We start from the raw sequence: 10,444 nt of genomic DNA on the forward strand, positions 1-10,444 counted from the left end.
AAACCGGACCCCCACCAAGTCCAGCCAAGCCCTGCTTTCCCCTTCTGAGTCATCAATGGTTTGCCAAAACTTCCTTGAGGCCAAGCGAAAGTCCTTTTCCATGCTCTCCGTGAACTCCTCCAACACCCGCCTCAGCTACAGCCCTTCAGGCCAACCGGTACCCGTCTGAGCAGTACATTTCGTTGAATTCAGTCATCCTATTTCCTCTCTCACATATATTGGTTTTGAGAAGTGTCACATCCTGCAAAAGGAGTGAATTTAGATGTTTTACTTTTGGATCCACCACCTTAGAACTTGGTCACATCATGGCTTGAATATAGATTATGACCTAATAGGTTTTCTGTAATGTACTAAATCTACTTTTTTGAATATTTAGATATACATATTTGTGTATTTTTTTGTCATCAAAATTAAAGAAATGCAAATGTTCGACACTTTTTTCCAACTTTCAGGTGATCAGGAACATAATGGCCATCTGTACTTCATGGCATATCAAAATCAGCTTCATCAGAAAGAGTCAGCTTTGACAGACAGAGGTGTCCCACTGTTGAAATGATGTATAGAAAGTAGTTATACATGTAAAATGTTATGTTATGGAAGCAAAATAGCCCAAAATCTTGCATGAAAAACAATGTTTTTTGCCTGGGCTGTCACATCAAGGATAAAAAATGGTAAGGTTAAGTGTCAAATACTGTATATAATAGATCACACAGCTTTGAGGTTGTGTATTACTTGGTGCCATATTATAAACTAGAGAGAGACAATGATGTATGTTCTGAAACAGATTGGTAATGACTGGAACCTTGAAATCCATCTTCCCTTTGTGTCACAGCACAGTCTTTTTCACCCATTCACCCAGGTCTAAGAGAGCAGAGAGGCAGTTTAGTGGATATAAACAGTGTTTATGGAGAGCTGGTTTAAGCGCCATCACTTCTAAATCTGGTGGGGGTGTGGGGGGGATTTGCAGTTGTATCTGAGATCCCTTATTTGGTCAGATTAAATTCAACAAGAATCTTAGAGCAGGACAGGGCAGACACAGTCCAACATGTACTGATGCATCTTAAAGAGACATACCATTGGTTTCACATGTTTAAGTCAACTAGCTGCAAATCACATGCGCAGATAACTATTCCACAAAGCATGCAGCTGTGCTTTTAAAATTCTGAAGCCATTTTGAAAGTTGCACTAGTTATGTAATCCATCACGGTACTCATTAAAGGGATAGTTCGGGTGTTTTGAAGTTGGGTTGTATGAGATACTTATCCAGAGTCAGAGTATTACCTACAGTAGATGGAAGTCAGAAGGCCCCTCAGTTTGGAGAAGCAGACCGGAGCGAAGCAATGTACTGCTGTGGACGGGGGCCGCAGCGAAACGTATTCTAAGTGCCTTAAGAAATCAACACCAGTTTAAGTGTGCGCTATATTTAGAATATTGTTGCCGCTTGCCGTCAGACAGCCCTTTGTGACTGGGAGCTCTTGTAAAAGCCACAAAACTCCCATGAACACAAGAGTCGCTGGTCTACTTCGTTCCCGATCAGATGGTGTGTGTGTTATTGCGTGACTTCGATTAGTTCGGATTCACCAAAGTCACACAATAACACAGACAAACTAACTAGACGGAGGCAGCGGTCGACCCGTGTTATGCAAGGTAAATGAAATCTGGTGGCTTTGGCGAGAGCATGGATGGATAGAAGCACAGTTCCCTGATAGAAACGGCTGTTTCACGACAAGGTAAGGCGATGAAAAAATTAAGACTTTTTTTTTTTTTCATGCGTCGAACATAAACTGTGCTGCAGCAGCACGTCACTTTGCCCAAACTGCCAACCGCCATCTACTGTAGGTTAAAAAACTGACTTTGGATAAGTAAGTCATGAACCCCGTTCAATACACTCAAACTATCCCTTTAAGTCAGAGTTAAATTAATGTTATGAGCTGCCACCGACCTTTAACATCAATATAAACTGCAACTGCGTTATTATGCAACGGTCAACAATGTATAACTGTGACAACAATGTATGCAGACTTAATGTTAACTGGAGTACACAAATGAAATAAGATTCAATTGTTGGCTAATTGATTTTGCCACTGCACTGATATGAAGAACCAGTACCAAAGGAGGACGGGAGAAGAGAGAAGAGGAGGTGGAGGACAGAGGAGATGAGAGGAGAAGGGAGGGGAGGGGGAGAAGAGAATGGGAGTAGAAGAGGAGAGAGAAGAGGAGAGGAGGGGGAGAGAATGGGCGGAGAGAGGAGGAGGAGAAAGGAGAGAAGAGAAGATGAGATGAAGAGAGAGGGAAGAAGAAGGGGTCCTGCAGAAGCTGTAAGCAGTCCAGATGAGGAGGTCTGGTGGTCTGAGTCCCTGGCAGCTCACCCTCTCACTCCATCCGTCCCCGTCTCTCTGTTTATCCAATCTCTGATGTCTCTGTTTAGATGACATAACCACCTAGGACATCCATCCCGATTTGAACCACAGAACTCAGCCGTGGGTTCTTTTTTTCCGGTGCGACCTCCTCCGCTCCAGGCCCAAAGGGTTGCCACAGCAACCACACAGAACAACACTGCCGTGGTCCCGTCTTCTCTTTATGAGCCTGTTTATTGCCACAGCGGGTGTAGTCTGTGGGGTTTTCTTTTACTAGTAATAGCCACCGTCTCCGAGCTCCCGGGGCTGGTGGCCGGGAGCTCGTCCCACCTCAGTCTTGGCAGTTTGGTGCACACCATGCTGCTGCTGCAGCTTCTGTTCGGGGCAGAACTCTGGTGTCACAGGGAATACGCGGGGCGTACGGGCCGAGAGCTAAAGGACTCTGGCTGGAGGAGAGACGGCACACACGGTTTACAGCGCCGCCATTTATCTCAACAGTGGGAATATAAACTGTGCTGACGGATTCTCATAAACAGAGGAGGCTCTGTGGCTGGACGCACACAGCGAAAGCAGCCGGTGGAAAACAAGACAAAGGGGGGGGGCAATCGGAATGTCTTGCTTGGCACGCGAAATGTGGAGGACAGGAGATCACAATACAGCACAGCGAGGCACTGCAAAACTGTCTAGAATCAGCTCATCTTTACATCCGTGAGAAGGTTTCAGAACTCATATAATCTGAAAAATAACCTTTTCACTAATTCAAAGAAAATGATGACAAAAAAACACCGTTATATAATCTGACTTTTTTTTGTACGAGACAAAGTTGTAATAATCACGACAGTACTGTTCTAATCCTAATATCACGAGAATAAAGTGAAGGCTGATATAATATTGAAGAAAATTGCAATATTTCAGGAATAAATCACTAATTTTACTAAATCAAAATGCTGTAAAAGTTTTTTTTAGTTTTTTTTTTAACAGTATGGGGTTAAAGTAATAAATTAATGAGAAAATGATTGAATATTTCAAGAATAACAACATTTTTAAGCTGAACAGACAGCCGCTGCAGTAAAGAGAGAGGTTTTCTAAAGGGAAACACTTCCGCTTGTGTCCACAGGGACCGCCAGAATCAACACAAAATGAAAGTTCCTCATAAGAACTTTAAATATGGAAGATATAGAGCAAATAAGTGAGCGTTGACATCTGGTTTCACTCGGGGACACGACCCACAGTCTCCTAAGTGAAACTCCAATGTTTGCATGATTCACCCATTAACCCCCAACTTACCTCCCAACACAGACCTTGTCGCTCTATATACCACGTCCTCTGTCGTGGCTCACAATTACGTGGGTTACATACGAATTCTAGTGCTATTACTTCTTTTGAAGCTACAAGTTTGAAGTGAGCAGTAACGTAAAGCTGTATTGATTGGTGGCTCATACACACTTTCCTCTAATGTGTCCAATATGGAGTGAGCTGCACTGTTGTGGCGTCAGTGCTGTTCTGTGCTGTTCCAAGTGAACGTCTGAGTGAATGAGCACATTTCAAATGGCCTACACGGACTGAATTCTTTCCCAGCACCTGATTCACCAACTTTGTAACCTCTCTGGTTTCAACGTCTGTGTCCAATATGCAACAATTTGTACAGCTTCAACTTTTGTCTCTTAACCTAAAAACGTTGACTCTAGGGCAGAGCCCTGGTTCCTGCCTGGCAGCTCCGACTGTGGGACAGGGCTACCAAGCAATATTTAGTTTTGGCATTCCAGTGTGTTTGACCCATCTAAAAGAGTCTCAGTGCCACCGCACTGCAACTCACTAATGACAGGCTGCGCTTGTAGTATTAAATATAACTGTGATTTGAAAAGAAAAAGGTTTGAATACTTTGCTTTGCAAAAAGCAAAGTATTCGTACTGAAATGGCAAAGTGTCACAAACACTGAGGGGGCGGGATTTACTGATTAATGCCAATCTCCTCTACTTTACTGTTCTTTGGCTCGGTGTTAAGATACTGTCAATGAAACGTAACACTTCCTGCACTTTTCAAACTAAAAGTCCTACTAAGTAAAGTACACATTATGCCCATTGATCGAAAGAACAGCAAAGTAAAAGCAAAAGCAAATAATTACTGAATGAGAAGAGGAGTTGTGTTGAAAAGAGAATATGAAAGCAGCAGAGCGATGAGGATGACGTGCTTCTGTTGTTACTGAAGAACTAGTGCTGTGAAAATGGGCTTCATCCTGAAGACAGCACGTAAACATGGGAGGAAGCGTTGAAACTGCAAATGGACTCATTTGCTTTCCTTTGGTGAAAATCTTCTCTGGGCTTAAATAAGGGTTTTTATATTTAATCTTTGGGCACATTTGTTTTTAAATGTAATGAAATATAAGAAGTAGTCGTACCACGTGCCAGACTAAATATAGGAGGCTAAGATGAGGGAATGGCAGTGTCTCAGAAACTAAAAAGAGCACAATCAAGTATTTGGTATCTATGAAATCATAACAAGCTGAATATCAAAGATATTTTCAACACATTCTCACTATTCAACCGGTCAAACACTGACGCTTGGTCAATGGCTTCTCTTGTAACTATGAAGCTCTAGCTTCCCCTCTAGAGTCAGTTTCGAACATTCCAAGGACGGCGTGTCAGTTTCTGCACGTTACATGCAGAGTGTCTCTTTAAAATAAAATAAAATACAACTTTATAAAAGATATTCTTCCTTTGTAGATTTACTTCGTTTTTAGTTTGACTTAAACAACTAAATTACTCATTTAGGTTTGGGTTAAAATAAGTACATTTGTTAGATAAAATGAGTGAGCTTGTTAAGTAACTGGCTTTATTTCAGTACGGGTGTTACGTAACAACACTACAGTAAAATAAGTAGTCCTTGAATTGGTTTTAAACGGGACACGAACCGCGATCTCTAAGCTCCTGTCCCACACGACCTCCACAGACATTCTGTCTTTATTCAGTTCCTCTGAGGGATTAATGATGACACAGATGGGTTTACAATGGAGTTAGTCAAAAGCCCGGTGCATCTCATACAGACGCCAAATCAGATATTATGTATTTATAAAACAGAAAAAATGTTTCACGTTTTTTGTAGTCATTTAATTTTTTATCAGACCTCAAGTTACAAAAGGTTGAGAGCCTCTATCCTGTACTCTAGTGTACAGTACCATGAGAGTAAACATGTCTCCATGAGGCAGGAGACATCTTGGGTCCAGCAGTCTAATGTTGGAGTTTTCTCTCAGGGACGGGGGGTAGATGTGGTTTAAAGGATCTTAACATTAAACTTTATCATGTCTGAAAACACATCTGGAGGGCATCTTTAAGACCTCGTGAGGTAAATAAAGGTCTCAGCCACCATTTGACTGCAAGTTTCAGCGCACTACTTCTGTAGTGAGCGATGAAAAGAACAAAATGAGGAGAAGAGCAGGTGAGCCCAGTAGAACGAGAGCAGTGGGAGACGTGACGTGTTGGCACCGTCTCTACAGACCGGAAATCCTCTAAGAGCTGTTTTATGACAGGGAAAACCCTCGTCATGTTTTATTACCCATCGCAGTGAGACACAAACACACACATATACACTCACATGGTCTTTTTTGGATTAAAACACGTTTGTGGTTATCTAGCCCAGGAGTTTCCAACCCGGGGGTCAGAGCCCCCACAAGTGGTCGCCACATGAGCACGGAGTTAGAGGATAGTAATTGTTTAAAGGAAAGTCTGCTCCACAAAATGTTACCATTTTTCAAATTTCATTCTAATCTTTGCTTTTTTCTGTGATATCTTGCATAATGTCTGGTATCAACACTGTCAAGTAACTATAAATCCATCCACGCCAATATTAGACGGGCAGTGCAGCTGACATATTACAAAGAGCAAGAAAGTGCACTTAGGGAGGTTGCGGTGAATGGATGGGTCAAACAGACAGACTTTCACCCAGGAGACCGCTGTTTATGTCCTGTGTGAAACCAAGTCAAGGATGACTTATTTTACCGTAGTTTTGTAACGTAACTTCCGGACTTTACAAATGCAGTTATTCTAACCCAAACCACGATCTTTTCCTAAGCCTAACCAAGTAGTTTTGCTGCCTAAACCTAACCAAAAATCGAAGTAAACCTACGTTGGAAGATTATTTTGAAAAGACACTTTGCATGTAACCAGCAGAAAGTGTAAGTGTCCTGTGAATACGAACATTTATTTTGAAAAGTCACTTTGCATGTAACCAGCAGAAGGGGTAAATGTCCTGTGAATATGAAAGTTTATTTTGAAAAGTCACTTTGCATGTAACCAGCAGAAACTGTAAGTGTCCCGTGGACACGAAGTTTATTTTGAAAATTCACTTTGCATGTAACCAGCGGAAACTGTAAGTGTCCTGTGAATACGAAAGTTTATTTTGAAAAGTCACTTTGCATGTAGCCAACAGAAACTGTAAGTGTCCCGTGGATATGAAGTTTATTTTGAAAAGACACTTCGCATGAAGCGAGTGGAAGCTGTTCGTTCCATGTGAACACAGAACTTTATGTTGAAAAGCAGAAACTAGCCGAGTAGTTTTGTTGCTTAAGTCAAACTAAAAACTAACTAAATCTACATAGGAAGAATATCTTTTCTAAAGTTGTATTTTTTTTATTTTGAAAAGACATGCATGTAACAAGCGGGAATGAAACCTTTCCTGTTAACACAGAAGTTTATTTTGAAAATACAATTGGCATGTAGAAAGCGAAAACTGTACGTTTCCTCTGAAGATGAAAGTGTATTTTGAAAAGACATTTTGTGTGCAGCATGCGGAAACTGACGCGCCGTCAGAGAGGTACCTAGAGCATCAGAATTTGAAGCATATGGCCAATAACCAAGTATCTGTAATTGACGAGTTGGGAGAGAGAATGAGAAAATGACTCTACTTCTCTCTTGATTTATTACCGCAGTAAACATTGTAAACATGAGTTTATGGTCTCAATCTCTAGTTTCAAGTCTTTTTTAATACAGCATGATGTTCATTTAGTACATTATGGTCCATTTAGAGTCAAACAGACCATAAAGCAGGGGATGCTTTAGGGCGGGCTTACTGTGATTGACAGGTTGCTTCTGCTACCAGAGACGTATACGGCGTCTCTACGTCACTCCTCTGCATTCCAAATATGTTAACTTCCGGTTATCAGTTGCAAAAAATACAACATGGCGACGGCCGTAATCCAAGATGGCGATGGCGAAATCGCGGAACTTGAGGCTTCAAAACATCAGTTCACAAACCAATGGGTGACGTCGCGATGACTACGTCCACTTCTTATATACAGTCTATGGATTCAACACCTGCAGCCATCATGTAGCTTATGCTGCGCTCACATTACGAACGACACAGCGACAGGCTACGAGTCATTTTCAATGGAAGCTGGTGACATGAAGCCACAAACTGACAGCAGACACTGACGCGCTACTTCAATCTGACAAGGTAGCGCGAACTAACTGGGATTAGCTAGGATTTTTTCTGTGGTGGAGATTGTCAGAGCACAAAGAACAAAAAATGTAATTGCTTCACTAGAATTGTAATATTACTTTTGAAAACCCTTAATAATTACCTGACTTGCATTACCTTTCAATTTTCTACACATTTCTACATGGTTAAAGAATATCTGAGTCCCTATACAGGCCCTATACTTTCCCACTGTTCACCATGGCAGCCTATATGTAAATGGCAGTGTGAGTGGCCGTGAAGCATTGCGAGCGTGTTTATTTCTGTCAATAAGCTTGTGATGACACGGTACCTTCTTCGTTCATGCTCCAGCTGCCATACTCTGGGTCTGATGTGTAGCCACAGGTGCCCAGCTCAAAGTTGCAGGACCCGGGCAGCAGCTGCTGCTGCTGCGCCCCAAGGAACTCGCAGAGCAGCAGCACTGTAAAGGGGGAGGGGGGAGGAGGGAGGGGGGAGGAGGGGGGGGGGGGCAGGAGCACCCATGAGTTCAGCGCTGCTTTCATACACGTTCATTGGACCTACAGGTGAAAAGGTTATTAAAATATCTAACTTATAGAAATCACCATGAAACTTCCCCAGCTGACTAGTTACATTAAGACAATCATTTTATGAATCACAAGTTTCCAGTCTGTGATTAAATATGCAAATGAGGCCTTCTCTTATCAAATATATGCTCATTTGCATACATTTCCAGAACAGAAAACTGAACATTGGATGGAGTCAGGTTCTAAATTCTTGTTTTATTTTGTTGACATATTAGAGTCAGAGGGTTTTAAAGAGGGACTTTTGGATATCTCTTTGCATCACTCCATAAATCAGAAAGTAATAACAGCCATAAAATAATTTGTTTTGAGCTGCTGAAGTGGAGAAAAAACACATTTAGAGAAAACGTCCTTTAAAGAGATGTTTAGTTCAATTACAGATATTTAGAAGATTCTACAGTTGAATAGAGTAAAGAAATTAACTAATAAATATCACCATGAAACTTCACCACTTCATTACTGTCAAATATGCAAATGAGGCATTAATTAAGTAATGTTAACTTTTGGTGAATTTAGGAGAAATCTACAGACGCAAATAGACAAAGTAGTAAAATAACCTCCTAAAAGTATATTTCGGATGATTTCTTTCCACTAGTCTGACAGAAGACGTGTTGTGGAAGCTAAACAACTCAAACTCTATAAAGTGACCACTTCACCTCACCGGTGGTGAGATGAGGATTTACCGTGGAGAGCGAGGCGGACACCGCTCATCTTAATCCGCGGCTCGGTGAGTGTGGAGCGGTTCCTCTGTAGTCCTCCTTCACTGACTGTGTCCCCGTTAGACTCCCCCACCTCCCCAAAAACAGAACGACAGCAGCGCCAAAAGCTCGTCAGAAACTCTCACGGGTCGCCTCGCATGTTGTGACTGTGTCAGCGGGAGAGATGGAGCGGTAGTCCGGATGGATCGATGGTGTCCCGGGCGGGCGGGTCCAGGTCTCGGCGCCTTTCCGCCTACTTGTGCTGCTATCCGCGCTGTCACACGGATGAGCCAGGGCCGGACCCGCGTCACACAATGGGTTCGTTCAGGGGCCCAGGGCCCCTTCAGACAGCTCCCATGAACATATGTTTGGGCTCTTACTAAAAATCTGCATGTCCAAGCCAGTTACTTGTAGCTGTATTTGTATACGCATTTTCTGACAAAAGTTTTTTTTTTTGGTTTTTTTGAGTGCCCTTTATGAACACTCTGTAAATCCACATTTCTGCAGACTTTGCCCAAGGGAATTACCCATAATTCATAGCAACGTGACAAACAGTTACCAGTGGAAGCAGACGTAAAAAGGTATACAAAGATAGCACATGGGATTTCGGCCTGGAATATTACATTTACTCAGAAACAAGGATTAAAGATAGAACATAAAAACACATGAAAGCAGAGATTATACACAACTTTATTCAAACAAATGACAAGAAACAAGTAAATAGATTTGACAATGACCTCTTTTGTGAGGAGAGCCTGGAAGACATTCAAATCAGAGTGTAAAAAGTATAAAATACCCACAATTGTACATCATGGCAAAGTGCTGTCCCATTCGTGTTTACACCATTTAATGTCTGAAGTCCCTGAGGGCTCAGGGTTTAAGGCCTTGGGACATTGGGATTAAGCCCATGGTTCACAGTGACTAGAGACTCAGTCAAGTCGTGAGACTACACCAACCAAGCTGCAGGTATCAGAGTTCATCTCACCGCAGTGCGTTTCAGAAGCATCTCCACCTGTTTTTTTTTTTTTTTTACTATTAGTAAAAGAGTTTGTCTAAGATTATGCAGCAATGTACTTAACCCAGTTTACACAATTCATATTCTCAGACAATTAAAGTTTGTACTTAAAAAAAAGTCATGAATGTTGCCTTTGTGATAGAAGTCTTTAATCCAATCCCAGTGTATTCTCATGAGCATTGTGGATTTGCAATTGAACGGGTCACCAGCTTTTGTGCCTCTTGCACAAAGGAGGGCCTCTCACAGAAACCCTTTGAGAGGCCCTCCTGGGGCCCAGCCTGCTATTGACAGGCATGTTACATGGTGGGCCCAAACAGAGACATGCAAATGGGGCAACAACATTTGGAGCAGATGAGTTGTCTG

At 42.1% G+C, this 10,444-nt stretch overlaps 1 protein-coding gene across 1 annotated transcript in view; it reads right to left on the minus strand.

The window, feature by feature from the left end:
* Positions 1–9,286, minus strand: part of mamdc2a (MAM domain containing 2a) — a gene marked incomplete at its 3' end in the record, with an annotated part of 32,574 nt that extends 23,288 nt beyond the window's left edge. Inside the window, exons 1-2 of the mRNA XM_031878234.1 lie at positions 9,052–9,286; positions 8,119–8,247 (exon numbers count right to left, since the gene is read on the minus strand). Of these exons, the coding sequence (XP_031734094.1) occupies positions 8,119–8,247; positions 9,052–9,079 (157 nt within the window). The remainder of the gene's footprint in view (positions 1–8,118; positions 8,248–9,051) is intronic.
* Between the last annotated feature and the right edge of the window lie 1,158 nt (positions 9,287–10,444).

This window comes from Anarrhichthys ocellatus, unplaced genomic scaffold (assembly GCF_004355925.1).
Source record: "Anarrhichthys ocellatus isolate YVR2014 unplaced genomic scaffold, GSC_Weel_1.0 scaffold168, whole genome shotgun sequence".
Classification (NCBI taxonomy): Eukaryota; Metazoa; Chordata; class Actinopteri; order Perciformes; family Anarhichadidae; genus Anarrhichthys; species Anarrhichthys ocellatus.